Genomic DNA, 23,979 nt, shown 5'->3' on the forward strand with positions numbered 1-23,979 from the left:
ACCTCATGGTTTGTGTCAGATCCTGGCTTTTCCATCTAAGTGTTGTATAGACCAAAAAACCACAGGATTTCAGGGCTGCACCAACTCTGCCCTCCTTTAATATCTGTCTGCATTGTGCCAAGGCAATGCTGACCCCTTGGGGTGTTCATACCCATTTCCAGATGGGTACCAGACCACTGAAGGGCTCCAGACTCTGAGGGTGTATCTGACATCCTTTGGTAGACCTCCAAAGCCACTGGGATGAGTTGTGTCCCTTAAAGGCCAATCTTTCCCCCTTAAAGTCCCTCAAACTCCCTGGAGATGGCTCTGGCCATTCCTAGGGGTGACCTCAGCACTCAGCCCTGCAGAGCTGGCTCCTGAGGGGCTCTGAACCCAAAGCAGGTGACACTGGGGCTCCTGTGCCTCTCTTTGGGCTGGCAGTGACACTGGGACTCCCATGCCTGTGTCCTGGGCTGGCAGGTGACACTGGGATTCCTATGCCTCTGTCCTGGGATAGAAGGTGACACTGGTGCCTCCATGCTGGGCTGGCAGATGACACTGGGGCTCCCGTGTCTGTATTCTGGGGTGGCAGGTGACACTGGGATTCCAATGCCTCTATCCTGGGCTGGCAGTGACACTCGGGCTCCTGTCCCTCTGTGCTAGTCTGGCAGGTGACACTGGGATTCCAGTACCTTTATTCTGGGGTGGCAGTGACACTGGGGCTCCCGTGCCTCTGCCCTGACACTGTCCCCTTCCTCCTCCTGCCCTGCTCCAGGGCAGAACGCCTGCATCACCAAGCCCTGCAGCCTGCTCTGCCTGCCCAGGTCCAACAACGGCCGCAGCTGCAAGTGCCCCGAGGGGGTGGCCAGCACGGTGCTGCCCAGTGGGGAGCTCAGGTGTGACTGTCCCCACGGCTACAGCATGAAGAACAACACCTGCGTCAAGCAAGGTAAGCTCCTGCATAAAGGGAGGTGAGGTCCTGCCTGGCTGAGGTGGCTCCTGCCATCACCAGAGGTCAGTGTGACCTGTCCTCTGGCCCATTTCTGGAGGCACAGCCTCATGCCAGCTTGTTTCTGCTGTCCCTCCTGCCCCAGAGAACACGTGCCTGCCCAACCAGTACAGGTGCTCCAACGGGAACTGCATCAACAGCATCTGGCAGTGTGACAATGACAATGACTGCGGGGACATGAGCGACGAGAAGAACTGCCGTGAGTGTCCTGCCCTGGTGGCATTGGCCAGGCTCAGGTGTCTGCTCTGGTGCCACCTCAGCTGATGCTCCACGCTCCTTTCTCACTCAGAGAGAGCAAGAAGCTCTCTGGGGGTGTAACTCAGCTCTTTGATGACTCCCAAAGCAAATTTGGGATGGGTTTGTCCTAGTCCCCTTGACCAGATGAGGCATCAGTGTCTAAAATTTTGGTGAGGCTGATGCCAACTCTTGCACTAATTGTCTTCTGAAGTTAATTGAGGGCACAGCCAGTGAGGAGAAGGGAGCAGACAGTGCTGACATGGGCCTCTTGTTGAGATAATAAATCAAGTTCACACGTTAAAGATGGAGGTCACCTTTCTGAGCAAGGTTAGGAACAGCCAGTGTGTGCAGGAGGGGCAGATGTTCCACAGCTTTGCACCGCCTGGAGGGTTTGGGTTAGTGCACTGTGGAAAAAGGATTGAGTTTGAAGTCAGGAATCCCTGGAGGACCAGGAGAGAGGCTGCTTATGCCCATTTTGTACCAATGAGGAACTTACTTCCTGTTAGCAAAGTCCAAGTTTGAGTTCAGTGGCTCCAGGTGTGGGAAAACCTCTCCATTCCTTGGAGAGAGGTCGCCAGCTTGGCACAGAGATGCTGCCCTGGATAGCAACACTCATGGCCAGCTTCTCCCCTGCTTGGGCTGCCCTGGGGCTTCAGTCCCTTTGTGGGGAGCACACAGCTCCACAGCCTTGGTTTCCTTTTCCCTGGCCTGGGAGGGGACATCAGGAGTTTCAGTCCTGGTTCCCAGACAGAAAACTGACCCCTGTGCGCTCTGCTTTGCATGGAGCACCTAAAAATGGCATTAAAACATGAGAGCAGGAATTCAGGCTGGGCTGGTGGGATTCTGTCCCTGTCTCTCCACTTCCCTGCACTCAGGGAAGCAGAAACCATTTTCTAACCATAGCCTCCTCCTCTTCCTCCTGTCTCCATCAGCAACCACCGTGTGCGACACCGAGACCCAGTTCCGCTGCCGGGGCTCGGGGACCTGCATCCCCCTGTCCTACAAATGTGACCTGGAGGATGACTGTGGGGACAACAGCGACGAAAGCCACTGTGGTGAGTGCCCCTCCTGCCCTGGGCACGCGTGGGCAGCTGCTCTCCATTGCTCTCTGTGCTGCTCAGAGCTGCTCCTGCTCTGGATGCTGCTCAGGGCTGATGGAGGGGAGGATGCCACTGTTAGCCCTTTCTCCTCCTCATTTACACCTCATTTACAAATGTACTCATTTGCTCAGGGCTGGGAAATAGGGGACAGGACCGGCATTTCCAGGGTATTTGGGAATTAGGGACAGGTAAGAATCCAGCACCATCATGTACTGGGAAGTGAGGGACAGGAGAATAGAGCAGGATGTGTGCTGGTCCTTCCCCTCACTGTGTTCCATCTGGGAGATTTCTGTGCCATCATTATCCACCTTTCCTCTCTGCTCCTTGGGCATTCCCGTGCCCTGAAGCCCAATATTTTGTTTGCAGAAGCTCACCAGTGCAGGAATGATGAGTTCAGCTGCAGCTCAGGGATGTGCATCCGTCTGTCCTGGATGTGTGATGGGGATAACGACTGCAGGGACTGGTCTGACGAAGCAAACTGCACTGGTGAGTGCTCAGCTGTTGCTCAAGAACCTCCTGCTGCTCCTAATTTTTATTTCCAGCCTGGGAGGCATCAGCCAGTGTCTTGTGCCTCAGTTTCCTTGCTTGTCAGAGCACCTTAGGGTGATGTGATGCTCCAAATCCAAGGATTTCCTTCCCCCAGGTTCACTGGGAATTTGCTGGCAGCTTAGATGCTCACACAGGGACCCAACTTTGCTTTTTACCTGCAAAATTGCACCCACAGGCAAAGCTCTGTGGGATGGGAAGTGGTTTTGTGGCTGCTGAGCAGCCAAAGGGCTCTCCTGCAAAAAGAGCTCATGTTGCAGGGAGGCAGAATGAGGCTGGTGGGCACTGGCAGCATTTCACAGCTTTCACTCTTGTTTCCTTGCCATTAATCAGGGGCAGAAAACAGGCACGCTCTCTGCAGCTTCTCCACAGCCAGCTGATGTGAAGAAGAGGCAGGTTTAGTTTGGGAAGTTTAGTTTGGCAGTTTTAGTCCTGCTCCGGCAGCCTCATTGCTCCGCGGGCTCGAAAACCTAAAGAGGGAGTCCCAGATAGAAAACCCACTCTTGGTTTAACTTACGACTTGTACTAAAGCAGCCTGGCTGGCAGAAATAACCTTGCTCCTACTCTGTGCCTCCTGTGCAGCTCCTGTGAGCCTCACTGTGTGCTTGGAGTGGAAAGTCACAACACTCCACCCTCCTCACCACCACAGTGCTGCTGATGTTCCTCAGCAGCCTCCCGAGCTTCACACACCCACACAGAGCCCTTTTCTCATCAGATAAAACAACAGATAGCACTGCACTGGCCTTTTCCACTAGAAACAATCAAGCAAAACTATCAGCCAAACCAAAAACCTCAGTGCTTGCATGAGAAGAAACTTCTCAGAGCAGGCAGAGCACCAGTCTGTCAGTGAAAGACACAAAGTTGTATTCATCAAGCCATACATGTGATATTTAAGGTAAAAGACACAAGGTTGTATTTATCAAGCCATCCATGGGATATTTAAGATAAAAGACACAAGGTTGTATTTATCAAGCCATCCATGGGATATTTAAGATAAAAGACACAAAGTTGTATTTATCAAGCCATCCATGGGATATTTAAAATAAAAGACACAAGGCTGTATTTATCAAGCCATCCATGGGATATTTAAGACAAAAGACACAAGGCTGTATTTACCAAACCATCTATGGGATATTTGAGATAAAAGACACAAGGTTGTATTTACCAAACCATCTATGGGATATTTAAGATAAAAGACACAAGGCTGTATTTATCAAGGCATCCATGGGATATTTGAGATAAAAGCAGTGCTTTCCATAGCATGGGGAGCCTGCAGGCACCAGGATCTGGGAATGTTGGCAGCAGCCTGGAGCTTTTGGGACAGAGAGTGGCACCAGCTGCTGTCCTGGGGCTGTGGCAGGAGGATTTCAGAATTTAAGAGATCCCTTTCAGGTCTTTGAGCTCCTCTTTGCTCACCCCCTGTGGCATTTGCTGTGCCTGGAGCACCCAGGGCTGATCCTGGTCATTAGTATTCCATGAGTGTGGCTTTGTAAGGAGGTTTAATTTATATTGGTATCACTTATCTCTCGTATGAGTTTCTCCAGAGAGAATTACTACAGGAGAGGAACCTACTTCAAAAAGCGTGTCGGGTTTGTAAAGCCCCGAGTTGGAATTATCTAAGAGGATCACAATTATTTGAGGAACATTCCGTCTGACTTCACCGGGCTGCAATTATTGCTCTTATCTGAAATAATTACATTTCATGCTGAATACCTAATAGAATATTACTGCCAGCAGATTGTGCTATTTGGAAATATCTGCGAGTGCATGTCACTCTCTAACCTGAAACTCAGGATCATGCCATTTAATTAAGCTGAACACTGATTTTCTCAATAACTCTGAGTGCTCTCCTGCTCGAGGAGCAGGATTTGTCTCTGAAGTGACAACACAAACCAGGCTGCAACCCAGATACCCTCCAGGCAGATATTTTTCCTGACAGGAGCCTAAGGAAAACCCCCAGGGAGAATCGTATTTCTTGTTTGCTTTGGCAACATAGAAGAGCCTTGTTTGCCTTAATTAAAAGCTCTCTCTGACTCTGTCCTGCCCTGCACGGGGGACTCTGCAGCCCTGCCAAGCCGTGCTTGATCTCGGTGACATTTCTCACCATCTCTGGCACGGTGCCACCGCTGTCACCTCTGCCCACGCACCCCAAGGGCTGAGATCAAAGGGACAGAGGCCGCTGGCTTTGGGGAGAGCTTTGGGACATCTCTGCCCTGTAAAAGCCATCCCTGAGGCACAGCAGGCTTGTGAGCAAGAATGGCACAGAGACGGGGAAGACCATGGAAAAATGGGAATTCTAAAGGAATTCTCCTGCCTGGGCTCCATGGTGTGGATGCTGTGCTGGGAGCCTGGTGGCACTGGGTGGGCTGACACTCTCGGCTCAGCGGGGACACGGTGACAGCCACGCTCAGGTGTCCCCTGCTCTGGTTCCAGCAGTTTACCACACCTGCGAGGCCTCCAGCTTCCAGTGCCACAACGGGCACTGCATCCCGCAGCGCTGGGCGTGCGACGGCGACGCCGACTGCCAGGACGGCTCCGACGAGGACCCTGCCACCTGTGGTAACCTGGCCTGTGTGTGTGGGGGGCTCTGCACGGCTGGGAGGGATTTCTGCACTCCCACTGAGATAAAACAGCGGCAAATTCGGGGGGAGAGACCCCCTCCCCTCCAAAAGCAGTCACAGTGCAGAGAAAACCTATTGTAAATCAAAGGGGACTCCAACGAAGGGGAGAGAGTGATGAGGAGGACTCCATGGGTATCAGAAGGCTAATTAATTACTTTATCATACTATACACACCAAGGGATGTGTATGGCATGATAAAGTCATTAATATTTTATTTATTTATTTTTATAAATTAATTTATTTATATAATATAATAATTCTTTGTTGAGATAATATTTTTATATAGTTTTTATAAATTAACTTATTTATATAATATTATAATTCGTTTATGCATATAATATTTTATTTATGTAATCTATAGAAATTATTTTATTTCTATAATAATTTTTATTTATAGACTATATTATTTATATAAACTATATAAATTAATTTATTTATATAATATCCTAATTCTTTTATCTATATAATATTATAGGTTATTTATATTTTCTTTATACAATTTCTACATTTTATTTATTTATATAATATTGTGGTTATTTTGTTTATATATTATTTTGTTTATGTATTATCTATATACATTATTTTGTTCATACATTATTTTATTTATATAATATTATAATTTTTATTTATTTATTATTTCATTTAGATAATTTATATAAATTAATACTATGACACACACACACTTGTCGGCCCTGGTAGGCCAAAGGAGCAAAACAACCTCACTTTGGTTAAACAATGTCCTTCTTGAATTCTGCTTTAGCACAACACAAGCACAGCACGCGAGATAAGAATTGTGTTTCCCTTCTTCTCTGCATGTCTCAGAGGGCATGTGAATACCACAGACACCCTGGCTCTTTTTTAGCTGATTAAAACAACTTTAACAAAACCCCCAAAAACGCGCAACATCCACCCAATTCTGCCTTTCAGAGAAGAAGTGCAACGGCTTCCAGTGCCCCAATGGCACCTGCATCCCCACCAGCAAGCACTGCGATGGCATCAGCGACTGCTCCGACGCCTCAGATGAGCAGCACTGCGGTGGGTGCCGGGCGCAGGGAAAACCCAGGCTTTGCTTTCAAAAAGTAATTTTTGAAAAGGTTTCAGAAAGTCAGGGGTTTGTCTTATTTTATCCAGAAAATCTAAAATATGTAGTTTAGGTGTATTAGGTACTGTCTGAACTGGCTTTCTGCTGGTAAAAAAGCAAGGTTGCATTTGTTTTCTGCTCTGCCCAAGCCAGGAATGGGAGCAAAGCCACTTTACTCCATTGGGAGTAAAGCCTTGGGAGATAATGGGCAGTCATGGGCCCACTGTGAAATCAGCAGGTCAGCAAAAGGCACAGCCTGGGGGACAGTGCCAGAGAGGCACCAAACCCCTCCTGGTGCCTGTGCCCACCCTGAGGGCTGATCTGGTGAGGATCAGGGACACAGCTCAGCCCATTTGTGTCAGGAACTCTCTGTAAATCCCCAAAACCCTCCCTCAGACCCGCACAGCCCCTGGCGGGTGACACTGCTGTGTGCAAGGACAGCAGAGGTGCCAGCCCTGTCCCCCTGTCCCGCCCTGTCCCTGCAGAGCCCCTGTGCACCCGCTACATGGATTTTGTGTGCAAGAACCGGCAGCAGTGCCTGTTCCACTCCATGGTGTGCGATGGCGTCGTCCAGTGCCGCGACGGCTCCGACGAGGACGCCGCCTATGCCGGCTGCTGTGAGTGTCACCAGTGTCACACTTCTGCCAAGGGAGGGTGGGCACAGCATGGAAACAGAGCCTGTGGGACAGAGTACCAGAGATGCACTAGCGCTGCGTGATGTCACAATGCCAATGCCGGGTGGCACAGATGGTAACAGAGCTGTGGGTGGGCTACCAGGATCACTTCGGTGCTTTGAGTGTCACAAATGCCCAGGGGAGGCTGGGCACAGCATGGAAACAGAGCTGTGGTGGGCTACCAGGGATGCTAGCTATGCTGGGTGCTATGAGTGTCACAAATGCCCAGGGGAGGGTGGGCACAGCATGGAAACAGAGCCCTGGGTGAGCTAGGGTACCAGGGATGCCAGCTCTGAGTGCTGTGTCACACCTCTGCCAAAGAGGGGTGGGCACAGCATGGAAACAGAGCCCTGGGATGAGCCAGGGATGCCAGGGATGCTGGGTGCTGTAAGTGTCACAAATGTCACACTTCTGCCAAGGGAGGGTGGGCACAGCATGGAAACAGAGCCCTGGGCAGAGCCAGGCTACCAGGAATGCCAGCTCTCCTAAGAGATGGCTCTAGAGCAGCTTAGAAATCCAGGCTTGTTTCTTCCTGCTCAGGCTTTCCTGAAGCCCCTGATCTTTACACCCAACCTCTCCCTGCAGCCCAGGACCCCGAGTTCCACCGCACCTGTGACCAGTTCAGCTTCCAGTGCCAGAACGGGGTGTGCATCAGCCTGGTGTGGAAGTGTGACGGGATGGATGACTGTGGTGACTACTCTGATGAGGCAAACTGTGGTGAGCAGCACCCCCAGAGCTCCAGCTTCCTTTGGATTTCAGGAGCATGGAGCAGTGTCTTCCTCACGTTCTCATTCATGTGTGTGTGAGTGTAGCGCATCACAGCCTGTCCTACCTGCAGATCGGTGTCGTTTCGCTCCTGCTGCAGGCAGGTGAAGTGAAGCCTGCAGAAAACCTGGCGCATCTTGTGCTTGACTGACTCCTCTGTGACCATATTTACTGCACAGCCTGCCAGCCCTGAGCAGACAGGCAGTTTGCAGCCAAACCCAATATTTACCACTGTTCCCTGGGTGGTTGTAGGAGCTGTACCCAGCCAGGCGAGGCAGCTGCAGCCTCATTTCGGAGCTGCAGGGTTTGCTCCTCCATTTCTGCCATGCTCTGGTGGATCCTGCTCTGGTTCTGAGATTGGGGTGGTGTCTTGTGACCGTGTTCACAGGGGTCAGAGGATGAGGGAAGAGACGAGTGTTGACTCCATGTTTCAGAAGGCTGATTTATTATTTTATGATATATATTACATTAAAACTATACTAAAGGAATAGAGGAAAAGGTTCTCCTCAGAAGGCTGGCTAAGCTACGAAAAGAAAGGAATGAATAACAAAGGTTTGGTCTCAGACAGAGTCTGAGCCAGCTGGGCTGTGATTGGCCATTAATTCCAAACATCTACATGAGACCAATCACAGATGCACCTGTTGCATTCCACAGCAGCAGATAACCATTGTTTACATTTTGTTCCTGAGGCTTCTCAGCTTCTCAAGGGGAAAAATTCTAAGGAAAGGATTTTTTATAAAAGTTGTCTGAGACAGTGTCTGGCCACAAAGAACACAGACAAAGCCGTGGTAGCAACAGAGTGAGGGCTGGGAGGGATGGGAATGCGGGGGATGAAGAGGAAGGAACGTGCCTGTGCTGCTCAGGTGATGCTCCCTGAGGCGCTCCCACCTCTGAGCTGTGCTGAGGTGCCCCTGTGGCTCACAGGACTCTCCTGTCCTCGCCAGAGAACCCGACAGAAGCCCCGAACTGCTCCCGGTATTACCAGTTCCAGTGTGGGAATGGGCACTGCATCCCCAACCGCTGGAAGTGCGACCAGGAGAACGACTGCGGGGACTGGTCTGATGAGAGGGACTGCGAGGGTAAGGACACACTGACACGGGCATGGCAGGGACTGCTGAGGGATCACTCTGCCTCCCCACAGGCCCCGAAATGCCCAATGAGGGCACTTTCATGCACCTTTTACTCTGTATTTTTGGATATCCTGAGCACAGAAACCATGCAGGTGAAAACACCGGGTGTGTGATGCCTCACCTGCCTCCCCCTCGGCCAGCAGGGAGCTTACACCGGAGCAGGAGCTCAGCTCAGCTGTCCCTGGTGTATTTTTAGGCTCTCCAGTTCATCCCATTACCACGCTGATCCCCCCGACGTGCCTGCCCAACCATTTCCGCTGCAACAGCGGCGCCTGCATCATGAACAGCTGGGTGTGTGACGGCTACAAGGACTGCTCCGATGGCTCTGATGAAGAGGCCTGTCCCACCCCAAGTAAGCCCTCCTCTTCCTCACCCCTTCCCTTCTCCCAGATCACATCAGTTCCATCATGTTGAGATATTTGAGGTCAATTAAGGCGTCGTGGATGATTTTCAGGATTTGGTGGTTTTTACGAAGATTGAGGGCCATTGGTTGTTTCTGTATGTGGATATGAGGATGATGAGGATGGATAGGGCGGATGATCCTAGGTAGGCTTTGATTAGGCTGGAATTGAGGGTTTATTTGTGGTGTGAAATGTCCCCTGGCTCTGGGGTCACCCTGCAGCAGTGCCACCAGGTGGGACAATGCTCCAGAGCAGCACATTCCTGTGGTGGTGTTCACAGGGGTCCCAGGAAGAGGGAAGAGACTCTGACTCCATGTTTCTGAAGGCTAACTTATTATTTATGACATATATTATATTAAAACTATACTAAAAGAAAGAATTTCATCAGAGAATGGAATGATAACAAAATCTTGTGACTGACCAGACAGTCCAAGACAGCTGAGCTGTGATTGGCCATTAACTAGCAACAACCACACGAGACCAATCCCAGATGCACCTGTTGCATTCCACAGCAGCAGATAATCATTGTTTACATTTTGTTCCTGGGGCCTCCCAGCTTCTCAGGAGGAAAAAATCCTAAGGAAAGGGATTTTTCAGAAAATATCATGGCTACACATTCCCTGCAGAGCAGAGGCTTTTCCAGCCCTCTGCAGTCAGAGAGAGGATGGCCAAGGCGTCATCGCCATCACCTGCTGATGGAAGGAGGTTGCCATCTAGTGGAGTCGGGACTTGGGGACAGCGCTGCTCGCTGCTGGTGGCGGTGCCAGCCCTGGAGCTCTCCTGTCTCTGTCTCTGCGTGCAGGACCCAACGCGACAGCCACGTCCCCCGCGCTGCCGGGGCGCTGCAGCCGCTTCGAGTTCGAGTGCCAGCAGCTGCACAAGTGCATCCCCAACTGGAAGAGGTGTGATGGAGTCAGGGACTGCCAGGACGGCACCGACGAGAGGAGCTGCCGTGAGTGCGGGCAGGGACAGGGGCACACCTGCAGCTTTCCCCTGCAGAGCTCCCTGTGTGTCCTGGAGTGCCCAAACCCCTGCCCAGGGGGCTCAGAGACCCTGGCACAGAGCCCCAGACCCCTGTGACTTTCATTGAGCCCTTGGAAAAAAAACAATTACCAACCTTATATGAAGGATTGCAAGCCACGACAGTTTAAGTAGAATGATAATGAATTTGCCATGGGGTGAAAAAATAGATTTTTGGGGTTTTTAGAATGGGAGTTCAGGGGCCAAGATGGAGGAATCTGGGCATGTCCAGCCTTTCTCCTTATTTTTCTTGGCCTCCATCTTCTGCTGTGCTGGTGGCACTTTTGGATTGGTTTAGAGTAGAAGCTCACTGTCTAACATAGGTGATAGGTATTGGGAAGTTATGGTAAATATTGTACAGGTAGTTTTTAGTATAAAAAGATAACACTGCCCTGAGGGTGTCAGAGTGCCTCTGACTGTCTTGCTGAGTGGACTTAAGCTGGACAGGAGAAAAAAATTTATAGATAAGAAACAATAAATAACCTTGAGAATGAGAACTGAAGAGCTCCGACTCCTTCGAGTGCTGAGCTGAGAAAAGAGACTTTCTAAAATATCTCAGAGTCACTCTGAGCAGCTAGAGAACCCAAGAGTAGTGAGGGCAGGGAAGCCTCTGAGGAAAAAAATTCTTTACAGAAAACAGAAATCCTTTACAGAAAAAAAAAAAATTAAAAAAAAAAAGGATAAAAAGCCCAAGGGGTGCTATTCCCATTACAAGTCCAATTATTGTTTTTCATGGGATGAGCTCCTGGTTGTTCTGAAGGTGCAGCCAGCAGGAGACACCCCAGAGTGTGCCACACTCCAGAGTGTGCCACACCAGCCTGAGCTCCATCCCTGACGTGCAGCCACCTGCAAACATTCCAGTGCTGCCGAGGGAGCTTCCCTGCCTCCAGTCCTGAACTGTTGTGCCTCTTTCAGCCACTCCAAGCAGCCTGTCCTGCCCTAATGGCTTCAGGTGTGAGGATGGGGAGGCCTGCATCCTGCTGCCGGAGCGCTGTGATGGGTACCTGGACTGCTCAGACAGCAGCGATGAGAGGAACTGCACAGGTGAGCAGCATCCCATCTCCCATCCCTCCCTCCCTGCTCCCTGTCAGCACACAGATGTGCTCTGCTGGATGTGTGGTATTTCCCTCCCAACACCCTTGATTTATCTGCCTCTGTTGTCCAAGCTGCCTCCTCACCCATTTATCACCAGCTGGAACAAACTTCCCCAGCAGCTTCTGCACTGATAATTTGTCTTCCAGCAGCCTCAGAGACAGGAAAAAGAATAAAATCATTTTAGGATGGATAGGAGCAAAACTGGCAATTTTACACAGCCCACAGGTGAAATGAGTCTCCTGCTCTGCCCTGCTTTGCAAGGTGACCCTGGGGATGTGGCACATACCTGCTGCCATCCCTTGGTGGCCCTGTGGTGGCAGAGGGACAGAGCCCACCCTGATAGCAGGGATTGATCACTGCCTCCAGCCAGCCGTGAGCTTCAGCAGCTCCCCCACAGAACTGCTGGGGGGGCTGGCCATCAATCAGGTTTAGTTCTTTAATTAAATATTGATTGGGACAGGCTAGCAGGGTCAGGGGAGGGGGAAGGAGCTGCTGAGATGCACAACTCAGCTGCCACACCAAGGAAAAACCAAACCATTCCTTTTCCCTTGGAAAAATTGCCTTGCCATGCTGTCCATGGCCCCATGTGCCTGCTGGATTTAATTCCGGCTGTTCGGGAAAAACAAAACAGCAGCAATTTGCCCCTGCTCTGCTTGGTTTCTGTTCTGCACCAAAGCTGAGCACCCCAGCAGAGCCAAACCACAACAGTGGGATTTGGGCTCCAGAGACAGAGGGATTTGGGCACACAGAGAGAGCAGGGAGTGACCTGGTGGGAGCAGGGCACGGATTTGGGACGTTTCAGATCAGCACCTCCCATCCAGGGCTGGGTTCCACGGTGATTTTATCCCCCAAATGCCTCTGTGAAGGTCAGGCAGTGATTCAGTCAGAGTTTGTGTCCAGGCAAGCCCCAAACTTGAATTACCAGCCTTTGCTTGGTCCTGAACACAAGATGTGATAAGGGAAAACACACAAAGAAAGGGCCTGGATGGTGACAGGGACAGCACAGACTGATCACTGCAGGAGAAGGGTGGCAGTGAGCAGTTTGCACTCACACAATTCCAAAATTCCCAATTATTTCAGCAACAGCCACACTTTATCTTTCCTTAGGGGAAAGGGGATGCTTGCCTTGTGCAGCATAAAGACATTTTGGGTAGAACTAAGAGCACCAGGCATAAATACCTGCTCTGAGCTGCCCTCTGTGAGCCCAGGATAAATCACACATCTCATTTAAAGGGTGCAGACACCCCTTCAGTCAGTGCTGTCCCTGCCTCCCCTGTGGTTGGTGTTACAAACAAAGCTCCTCCTGGGCACAGGGCTTGTTGCCCTGCAGTTAATTCACTTTTCCCAATCTCTGGCTTGTTTCCCTGCAGTAAATTCCCTTTTCCCATTCTCTGCTCAGATGACACAATCGTGTACAAGGTGCAGAACCTGCAGTGGACAGCTGATTTCTCTGGGGATGTCACCCTGACGTGGGCTCGGCCAAAAAGGATGTCCTCGAGCTCCTGTGTCTACAACATCTACTACAGGTACATCATCCCTCCCTGTTGTTGTGGCATGAGCACAGGTGTGCCTGTATTTGCTGCAGAGAACCACACAGAATATCAGGCCTGAGATCTTCAGAGCTCCTTAATCCAGTTCTGCTTGAAAAATGTAATATTTGGTAGCAAAAGAGGCACAAAATAAGTGCACCCAGAGGGAATTGTGACAAATTGCATTGGTTTCCTCCTTGACCATGCACTCAGACAGTAAAGTTGTTATATTCATTGTTTTTTCCACCTGGGACTTGTCTTTGTGGGACCATTAACAGCAAGAACAAAGGTAATAAATTTGAGCACAAGAGTTACAGAAAAGCTCAGGGGCTTATAAGTCACCAAGGCAAGGTTAGTTCAGACTTTCCAGCGGCATCTTTTCAAATTGCTGGTGTGGCACTACCAAAATGAGCAGCAACCTTTTAAAATGGTTCCATTTTTGGGATAAATACATAGGCTTCATGGTAAATAAAGCCTATACTGACTGGAGGCGTGTGGCTCTGTCCCTCAGGATGGTCGGGGAGAGCATCTGGAAGGTCCTGGAGACCCACAGCAACAAAACCAACGGCGTTCTCAAGGTCCTCAAGCCCGACTGCAGCTACCAGGTGAAGGTGCAGGTGCAGTGTCTGAGCAGGGTCTACAACACCAACGACTTCATCACGCTGAGGGCGCCCGAAGGACGTAAGCACAGCTGCTGCTGCCACCACTGCCTGCCCCATTGGTGCTAAATTGTATGATTTGTGCTGCTTTGGGATGAATTGTATTTGCAGGGAATGCCCCAGCCAAGGCAGGAATGGTGTGTCTGACTCCATGTTCTCAGAATACTATGTTATACTATAACACTATTAATGTATTATATATATAACATATATATACAATACATTATATATAGATCATTATAATTATAATCAGTATAATTATTGCATATACTACAATATATTAGTTATATTATTAATAATATGTTATATATAATATTAATATATATAATATATATAATAATAATATATATTATTAAATTATTTAATATATACTATATAATATATATACTATATACTATATATAATATACTATATGTATTAATATATATACTATATTACTATATACTAATATATTATATATTTATTTTTTATATTTTACAATATATTACATATCTTATATTATTGATATAATTAATATAATTATTGCATATATTACAATATATTAATTACATTATATTATTCTTAATAATATATTATATACTATTAATATATTCCACTGTAATACTATTAATACTATATTTATAATACTATATTATGTTCTCGTAATATAACACCATGTTCTCAGAATACTACATTATACTATAATACTATTAATATAGCATATAAACAATATATTGTATATATTATATATATTAATATAATATATATAATTATATATTACAGTATATATTATTTATTATCTTATTAATAATATATTTTATATATACACTATTAATATATATACCATAATACTGTATTTATAATACTATATTATACTAAAAAAATACTATACTATGGTACAGGATACAGAAAAGATACTGAATCCTGAAAAGATAATAATGAAAACTCGTGACTCTTTCCACAGTCAAAAAACACCTTGGCCTTGATTGGCCAAAGAGTCAAAACTCAAACCAGAAATCCAATGAAACAATCACTTGTGGTTAAACCATCTCCAAACACATTCCACACAAGCAAAACAGAGGAGAAGCAAATGAGTTAAGAATTGTTTTCCTTTTCTCTGAGGCTTCTCAGCTTCCCAGGAGAGAAATTTTTTCAGAGAATGTGAATGCCATAGGGTTAAAAAGTAGAGATATCCCTGCTGTGAACAAAAAAGGTCTTTCCTTGGGCTTGGGAATTAATCACCGAATCCCCAGGTTGGAAGAGAGCTTCAAGATCATCAAATCCAACACCTCAACTCAACCCTGGCACCCAGAGCCACATCCAGGCTTTGTTAAACACACCCAGGGATGGCGACTCCACCACCTCCCCGGGCAGAACATTCCTGTATAGAATTGTTCTGGACTGGGAGAAATCCATCCGCCCCTTTGTCCTGATTTTCAGGGAGATGCTGCTTTTCCACCACTGTGACTGGCACTAATATTTCTCTTTCTCTCACCAGTACCAGATGCTCCCCTGAACCTGCAGCTGTCCCTGAAGAGAGAAGCTGAGGGTGTGGTGCTGGGCTGGTGGAGTCCCCCCGTGAACGCCCACGGCCTCATCAGGGAATTCATCGTGAGTCCTGCTGGCCCTGGGGACATGGGGACACCAGCACGCAGCCAGCTGCACGGGGGTGGGCCTGGAATGGGACATTTGGGGGAGGAAATCTGCTGGGAGCATCAGGCAAGTTGGGAGAAGAAATGCTGTAGGCAGCACTGCAGCCCTGGAGTTCTTAATTTCTCCCTTTCTGAGATGTTGTAATTCTTTCTGCTGGCATTTTATCTCAGAGGAATAGAGACAAACAGGTCTGGGATGGAGATAGACAGGTCTCTCTGCTGACCTGTTCTGTTTTTGAGCCCTCACGCCCTGTTTTGGTGCTCCTAGGTGGAATACAGCAGCAGTGGATCCAAGGAGTGGTCATCCCTCAGAACCACCAAGAACTACACGGAGATCAAGAACTTGCAGGTCAACACTCTCTACACAGTCAGAGTGAGTATTTCCAAAGCTCCCTCTCAGAGGGAACATTTCCAGAGCTCTCAGAGCATTTCCAAAGCTCTCAGAGTATTTCCAAAACTCTCTCTCAGAATATTTCCAAAGCTCCCTCTCATAGTGAGTATCTCCAAAACTCTCTCTCAGAGTATTTCCATAACTCTTTCTCAGAGTATTTCCAAAGCTCCCTCTCATAATGAGTATTTCCAAAGCTCCCTCTCAAAGTATTTCCAAAGCTCCCTCTAAGTAAACTCTCATTCCTGAGTGGCCTAAGTCCTGCACAGCCAAAAACTTGCTAAAAAAATATTTTGTTACAAAAAAATCTTGTTAAAGCCCTGCTCTTTAATGCCAACCCACAGCACCACTGCTAATGTCTACAGTTCCAAGGCCCTTGATTTGCTCCTGTGTCCCACAAGGCCAGGCTGGATTACAAAATCCTCCCTGCTAATTGCCCATTCCAATGTCACTGCAGTTTCACTGGATGTGGGCCAGAGATAAATTGGGTCCTTGGTGTATCAGTGGGAAAAGAAGCAGATCTGCCTGTGGGGAATGTCTGCACAGGGGAGAGGCTGGGTAATTATAGACAGAAGTAATAAGGAAAGGAAATGAAAAGTCTGCACAGTGAGCCCTGGGAAATGAGTGCTTTGCCATTGTCCATCCTCCTGAGCTCTTGGGGGATGAATCCCCTCCTCCAAATCTGTGTTATTCTTTCCTCCCATGCTATTCCTTCCCAACACAACCCATCCCCAGATAAATCTTTGGAAGCATTTCAGGCCTTGCATGTTCTTCCCTGGCCTGGCTCTCACCCACTTTATGGCCCGTGGAGTCCCCAGCTCCTTATCTCGATGGGCTCCTCAAAGATCCCATCAGAGAGCAGTTATCTGCAAAGAGGCTGCACCTCCCTCCTCTTAGATCCCTTTAATTGACTTTAAGCACTCGGCTTTATCTCTGCATTAAGCATTTTATTGCCGAGTAATTAAGCCATTGTTTGCTTCCAAGTCCCTTTCCCAGGAGCCTCGCCAGGTCTGTAACCTTGCTCTCACCTCCCCTCTCTGTTTGCACTGTGAAATGTTGCTCATGGTCCCTCTCCCTCTGGTTTCCAAAGGTTGCTGCAGTAACCAGCCGAGGGGTGGGAAACTGGAGTGAATCCAAGTCCATCACCACGGTCAAAGGCAAAGGTAAATGTTGTTTGGGTGACCACAAGGCAGAGGAGCAGCCTCAAACACCAGCAGCAGCATCCAGAGCCACCTCCCCGGCCTTTATTCTCCCTGCTGAGCCTTTCACAGCTTTGCTGTTAAAAGTGATCTCTAAAAAGTGAATTTTTCTCTCAGCCTGAGCTGCCTCAGAGTTCAGTGGCATCTCTGGAGGGGTCACTGCCTCTTCCTTGCACAGGGGATGGATGTGCTGCTCTGGAACTGAGCAGGAGCCTGTCCCCTCTCTCCTTGGCTGCAGACAAATTCCCTCAGACTTTTGTAGGCCAAATTCTGCCTCCAGATAGACAGGAAATTACCAACTCCATCACTCTGACTCTAAAAGGACGCTGGCTCATCCTCCTCCCTCTTAGGTCACAATTATTGTGGCTCCTCCTGCAGGTTCAGACCATAAAAAACAACCACAGCTCCCAAGAACTATCACAACATCACAGCAGAGAAACTCAAACAGCACAGTAAATATTTCCTTCCCAACCTGTTTTTTTTTTTTTTTAAGAAAAGCCTTTTGAAGTCCTTTGTATTCATGCCAAGTTTTCCATCCCAACTTATGTCCCTGCATCAAAATTGTCAGCTAATTTGTCAGATGAAAGAAGGGAAAGAAAACACCAGGCTGCTCAAAGTGCAGGATCCAGATAATGTGAATTACCTGATGGTTTGAAAAACAGAGGTGGAAGGAACAGAAACAGCTCTGACTTCAGGTTTTGTATGAATGCTTAGCTGATAGCTCTTGATGTTGCTCAGCAGCTCCTTGGAAAGGCAGGAGCTGTTTCCTGGGATAGGAGCTCACCCTGCTGAGTTCAGAGGGAAATCCCTTTGCCCAGACCCCTCCAGCTCCAGCCTGCACTGAGCAAGGCACAGATAAAGCAGCTTTTCAGTGCTGGAGTTAAAAATCAGTGTCTTTTCTGAGGGCTTAGGCAATGTTGGGATGTCCTGTTCTGGGAGCTTTTAACAAAAAAATCTGTATTTTATCTGTCCCCTCTCAAGAAATATTCTTATTTCTTTGTGCTGTACTAACAGGTCTTTTCTCTGTTTCCTCCCAGTCATTCCTCCCCCTGTCATCCACATTGAGAGCTACACTGAGGACTCCGTAAGTTTCAGCCTAAAAATGACCACGAATATCAAGGTAAGAGTTTTTCCCTTTCCATCTGAGCTGGGGAAATGGTGAATCGAGGCTGGGAGAAGCTGTCACCCACTGAAGCATTGCAATTACCAATTATTTTGTGCCAAATCATTTCTTCCTGCTCCCAGACTGCCCTGGGGCTCTTAATTGGGATGGAAAATACAATGCAAGGACTGTCAGGGGTCTGACAGTAGCCCTGGTTCCCTGTGTGCACCAGCTGAGCTGATGGCTCTGTGTCCTTGGCCTTGACAGGTCAGTGGCTACGTGGTCAACATCTACTGGACATTCGATAGCCACAGGCAGGAACAAAGGACTCTGGTTATAGAAGGAGAAAAGTCCATCCAAAAAGGTAAATTCTGCTCAAAATAGAAAGCTTTGCTTTGGTCAACACTAAGCAGAAAGATTTATGAGAGGTTATCGGATTGTTGTATTTCTTTTTTGCTACTAGTAGTTCTGTTTAAACAATTCTGTTTAAATCTGGACAGGACAAAGCAGCAAATTCTCTGTTCTGAGGACGTGGAGATTTCAAAGCAGATTTGGGATTTACCCCCAGAGCTGCACCAGTCCTTTCTCATCACATGGGGTTTTGTTTGTTGTTCCATTTTTAATCTGCCAAAGGGAGCAGAAACAGGACAAGGATTTCTTGGGCTTGCATACAACACATGTCCCCATGTCCCTGTTAAATACATTTCTGGTTTGGGAAAATCTCAGTGTGGATTTGTGAAATCATCCAGGCACAGAAAAGCAAGGCTGGGCTGGATTCCAGAGTATCAAATGCTTCGGTATAAAGGAAATTACTGCAAAGTCATGAAAGTACAGCCCAGGAGAGGCAGGCTCCTGTCTGTTTGTGATGCTGACCCTTCCCTCACGCTCACACCCTTGCTGTTTTTTGCTTCATCTAACAGTGCCCCTTTCTCTTCTTGCTCAGTGGCCAATCTGACAGCTCACACCCCCTATGAAATTTCTGCTTGGGCTAAGACAGAGCTGGGTGACAGCCCTCTGTCCTTTGTGCACGTGGTGACCAGTGGCACAAGGCCAGTGTCCCCCAGCCTCAAGGCCAAGGCCATCAACCAGACGGCCGTGGAATGCAGCTGGACAGGACCCAGGAATGTGGTAAGGCACCAACCCTTCCCTCAGAACCTCAGAGCAGCTCAAAACCCCCCTGAAGCCAAGATAATTTGTTTGGGTTGAATTCCAAGGCACTGAAAATGTTGGGGGTAATGAGGGAAAGAACCTCCTGCCTTTTAAACAGAAACAAGGCAAGGCTTCTTGTTTGTTGCAGTGAGAAGGGGCTCAAACACAGCACAATGCTCCAGCAGCCTTTGGATCAGCTGCTGTTACAAACTGAGCTCAGGGGTTTTGGGTTGGGAGTTCAAAGGAGAGTGGGCAGATTGAACTTGGGCAAGACAGAGGGAAAAGCAGGAAAAGGGTCCAGATGGAAAAGGGTCTTTGCTTCATGCCGCTAAAATGGGCAGCCAGTGGCAAATGGATTTGTAGAAAATTCTCAAAGTCTGACAGAATTGTATTTCCTAATTACAATACATTATAAGCATTTCTTAACCTATCAACTTTTACCACACCACACTGTAAATACCTTAAAACCAATAATCTAAAATTACCCCTCATAAATCCTACTACAGTTCATCTTTCATAGTCCTATTTCTCCAAAATATCCAGTCTTATATACAAAACCATCCTTTAAAACTTGTTTCTAGTTCCCTCTCAACAATATCTGTCCTATTCCATGACATTTCTAACTCAACATTTCTCCAAAGTATCTAGTCTTATGTAGACAACCATCCTTTAAAACTTGTTTCTTGTTCTATTTTTTTCTCAACAATATGTTTCTAGCTCCATTTTTCTCTCAACAATATCTGTTTCTAGCTCCATTTCTCTCCCAACCATATCCATCCTAGCCCATGACATTTCTAACTCAACATTTCTCCCTTGTATTTAGTCTTAGTTATAAAACCATCCTTTAGAACTTGCTTCTAGTTCCATTTCTTTCTCAACAATATCTGTTTCTAGCTCCATTTCTCTCTCTACAATATCTGTTTCTAGCTCCATTTCTCTCCCAACCATATCCATCCTATCCCATGACATTTCTAAGTCAACATTTCTTATCTCAAGGTTTACACACAGATACGCGCCACGTAAACCTTCTGTCAGACTCTGAGAATTCCCTACAAATCCATTTCCCACAGCAGCCAGGGGATGCTCTGGGTGGTGCCAATCCCTGCTGTGCTTTTTCCTCCTCAGATCTATGGAATTTTCTACGCCACGTCCTTCCTGGAGCTGTACAGGAGCCCCCACAACAGCACCACCAGCGCGCACAACGCCACGGTGCTGGTGCAGCGCGACGAGCAGTACCTGTTCCTGGTGGGCTCCCATCCTCCTCCTCCTCCTCCCTCTGCCCGCCCCCGGCTCCACCAGGACGCTGCCCTGACCTCTGTGCCTCCCTCCCAGGTGCGGGTGGTGTCTCCCTACCAAGGGCCCCCGTCCGACTCCGTGGTGGTGAAGATGATCCCGGATAACCGGCTGCCGCCGCGCCACCTGCACGCCGTGCGCACCGGCAAGACGTTCGCCGTCATCAAGTGGGAATCGCCCTACGACTCGCCCGACCAGGACATGGTAACCCCTCACAGAGCCTCCTGCTGGCCCTGTGCACGCTAAATCCTGCCCCAAACACAGATCCTTGCCTTTTGTTTTGTGGAGATAGCTAAAAACTCTACAACTTCGTGAAGGTTGTAATGACGGTATGTTTGTTATTACAGCGCTGGACGCATGTGGAGATTACTTTCTTTAAAAGATGTGTACTTTTGGGAACTTCAGGTTCCCAAAAAGGGAACTTTCAGGTCCCTTTTTATCCCTCTCTCAAATACATATGCATACAATTTCACAATAGGTTTGTACATATTCATTTTTACGAATTTTGCGTGACATTTGCTGCTAGCTCTTCTTTATTAGAAAGAATTCTTATGTCAGGTTGACCTGCTCTCACAGCAGCCTCGCTCTTCCTCTCTTTATCACTCTCTGTCTCCCCCCCTTACCTCTGTCCTTCATTGAAGCAGTTTCCCTTGAGCTTGGGCCTTGCAGTCAGGCTACACAGACTTAAAGATGTACATTTCACCTAAATCAAAATGGATTTCTACTCTGCAGAATTTTTACTCTGTCTCATTCTCTTCTGCTGGAGAAAGCCTGAGGTCAGGTCTATGCTCCGCATAAAATCAAAGTGCTGACACCTCCAACGTCTTCGTGTCCTCCCTGCTGGCCATGGTCAGGAGTGTAATACAAAAAAGAGCCAGGTCTGGGATATCTGCTGCTGCCCAAGTCTAAAACCAGCCCTGGGCATGAGCCAAAACACCTTTCTGGGCTTTGGCTCTGCCCAGGAGGGTAAGGCTGGGCTGGGGCACGGCTCCTGCCTCAACAAAGCCCAGCTCTGTTCTCTGCCACACTGGAATACACTCAGGTCTCGCTCCATTGAAGGCCACTCATTTTATATCAGCAAGCTTTCTCCTCCCATTCTGCTCCAGAGGCTTTAACAGCAAAGCTTTGGAGGTAGAAACCTTCCCAGCAGAGCTGGAAACTCTGACAGAGCAGGGGTTTGTGTTGCATCCTTGTGATTCACCGAGAAATACAGCCTGAGCTTTTCCTCCTGCTCTCATCTGTTCCACTAACTGCATTTTCTGTATCAGTAAATGCTGATTTTCTGTATCAGTAATTTTCTGTATCAGTAAATGCTGATTTTCTATATCAGTAATTTTCTGTATTCGTAAATGCTGATTTTGGGCAGAGATCCAGAGAAAGGCTTGGAATTTTGCTCCCCAGGCTTTCTGTAAAGCTCAGCCTTGATTTAAAGCAAATTTTACCTACCCTGTCTAATGTCCTACCACTGTTTAGCTGAAATTCTGCAGGAAAATGAGATTTTTTTCCATCCATTTCCTCCCCCTCCAGCTCTATGCCGTGGCAGTTAAAGATTTGGTGAGGAAAACAGATAAAATCTACAAAGTGAAAAGCCGGAACAGCACGGTGGAGTACACCATAAAGAAACTGGAGCCAGGAGGGAAATACCACGTGATTGTCCAGCTGGGAAACATGAGCAAGGAGTCCAGCATGAAGATCAACACAGGTGAGGGACACAGCGCCCATCCTGAGGCTGCAGGAATGTTCCTGCAGCTCTTGGTCCTCTCCCGCAGGCAAAGCCCAATTTTGGGAGGTGGTTACACCCCAAAACAACAGCAGTGGAGAGGAAGCTTCTCCAATGATATCAAATGTTTTCCTCCTGATAAATGGAGAGGGGAAAGGCACTAGTTGGGCTGTGTGCACATCACCAAGTACCATCACAGCCCTACCAGTGAAAATTCCCTCCTGCATCCTCTCCTCCAGCACATCCCTTTTCCAAGCATTGTGCTGATCCCTAAAAAACCCCACTAACTTTCAGAATTTACTCTATTTGTGTAAGAGGAAAGTGCCATCAGTGCTACAACCTTCACCTGCTGCCACATTTTCACATTTGCAGTCCCCCTGTCTGCACCGGACGCCTTAAAAATCATCACTGAAAACGACCATATTCTGCTTTTCTGGAAGAGTTTGGCACTGAAGGAAAGTAATTTCAATGAAAGCCGGGTAAGTTTTGCTGTGCCTCCTGCCCTACAGAAAATCCTGGAGCAGAGTCAGTGCAAGGCTCCTTTCACAGGCTCTGAAATCCATCCTGTCCTTGGTGAGCCCTCTAGAAGGGCTCACTAAAATTCATGTCATGGCTGAGGCTCTGAAGCTGATAGATGCAATCAGTCACCTTTTAGGAACATAATTATCCTGCTAGAAAAGGACAGTTGTCCCCTGTGTGAAAGGACTGAGAAAAGGACACTGCCCTGCCATGCCACAAAGTCTGAAAGTTGTTATTCAGACTTGGATAGAAAATCTGTGAAATGTTGTCTGTCAGAGTGTGGGCAAGGAGAAAACTGCACCAAGAAAGCCCTCACCCTCCTGGACTCTGTGCTTGGGTGGGCTGGGGTGGGTTCTAAGGACAGAGTGGAGCAGACAAACCAAACCAGAGTCATTTTGGTTGGAAAAGCCCTCCAAGATCGGGTCCAAGCTGTGCCCAATCCCCACCTTGTCCCCACAGCACTGAGTGCCACCTCCAGTTGTTTCCTGAACACCCCCAGGGATGGGGACTCCCTGGGCAGCCCTTCCAATGTTTAACAGCCCTTTTTGGGAAGAAACCCTTCCTAAAATCCTCCCCTGGCACAGCTCGAGGCCGTATCCTCTCATCCTGTCACTTGGCAGAAGAGAAATTTCTCCTCCCTAAACTGGCCAAGGTCAGTGCACACCATCAGGGCTTCCTGGAGGAGGCTCCACCTTGCTCCCTCCCAGCAGGGTTCATCAAAGCCAGATCCAGGAGGAAAACCAAATTTCCAAGCCCTTTTGGAAGGAGCAAACGCGCCCTCTGCAGCCAAGTGAACTTGAGCTTTGTGTTTCCCTCAGGGCTATGAGATTCACATGTTTGACAGCTTGATGAACATCACAGCCTACCTGGGCAACACCACAGAGAACTTCTTCAAGGTGTCCAACCTGAAGATGGGCCACAATTACTCGTTCAGCGTGCAGGCACGGTGCCTGTACGGGGGGCAGATGTGTGGGGAGCCAGCCACGCTTCTCTACGACGAGCTGGGAACAGGTGAGTCCCCATTTCCTCCTCATCCTCCTTCAAAAAACACTCAGGGAAGCCTCATAAATTCTTTAGGGATGTATCACCCTGTCCTTCTAAACCTTCTGATGTTTACATTCTTGTATTGGAG

General features: G+C 48.1%; 1 protein-coding gene across 3 annotated transcripts in view; it reads left to right on the forward strand.

Moving 5' to 3' along the window:
- SORL1 (sortilin related receptor 1) overlaps positions 1-23,979 on the forward strand; it is a 60,581-nt gene that overhangs the window by 29,924 nt on the left and 6,678 nt on the right. For 2 of the 3 annotated variants that reach the window (XM_064732170.1, XM_064732173.1), the window contains 25 exons: positions 755-928; positions 1,074-1,187; positions 2,158-2,280; positions 2,692-2,811; positions 5,305-5,430; positions 6,420-6,527; positions 7,059-7,190; positions 7,833-7,964; positions 8,957-9,091; positions 9,339-9,494; positions 10,346-10,495; positions 11,479-11,607; positions 13,058-13,184; positions 13,699-13,868; positions 15,324-15,436; positions 15,746-15,850; positions 16,956-17,028; positions 18,102-18,184; positions 18,434-18,530; positions 19,110-19,294; positions 20,441-20,560; positions 20,648-20,812; positions 22,136-22,310; positions 22,701-22,807; positions 23,666-23,858. In XM_064732170.1, coding sequence (XP_064588240.1) covers positions 755-928; positions 1,074-1,187; positions 2,158-2,280; positions 2,692-2,811; positions 5,305-5,430; positions 6,420-6,527; positions 7,059-7,190; positions 7,833-7,964; positions 8,957-9,091; positions 9,339-9,494; positions 10,346-10,495; positions 11,479-11,607; positions 13,058-13,184; positions 13,699-13,868; positions 15,324-15,436; positions 15,746-15,850; positions 16,956-17,028; positions 18,102-18,184; positions 18,434-18,530; positions 19,110-19,294; positions 20,441-20,560; positions 20,648-20,812; positions 22,136-22,310; positions 22,701-22,807; positions 23,666-23,858 — 3,312 coding nt within the window. The remainder of the gene's footprint in view (positions 1-754; positions 929-1,073; positions 1,188-2,157; positions 2,281-2,691; positions 2,812-5,304; positions 5,431-6,419; positions 6,528-7,058; positions 7,191-7,832; positions 7,965-8,956; positions 9,092-9,338; positions 9,495-10,345; positions 10,496-11,478; positions 11,608-13,057; positions 13,185-13,698; positions 13,869-15,323; positions 15,437-15,745; positions 15,851-16,955; positions 17,029-18,101; positions 18,185-18,433; positions 18,531-19,109; positions 19,295-20,440; positions 20,561-20,647; positions 20,813-22,135; positions 22,311-22,700; positions 22,808-23,665; positions 23,859-23,979) is intronic. The other variant, XM_064732171.1, reaches the window with a different exon arrangement.

This window comes from Zonotrichia leucophrys, chromosome 24, assembly GCF_028769735.1.
Source record: "Zonotrichia leucophrys gambelii isolate GWCS_2022_RI chromosome 24, RI_Zleu_2.0, whole genome shotgun sequence".
Lineage (NCBI taxonomy): Eukaryota > Metazoa > Chordata > Aves > Passeriformes > Passerellidae > Zonotrichia > Zonotrichia leucophrys.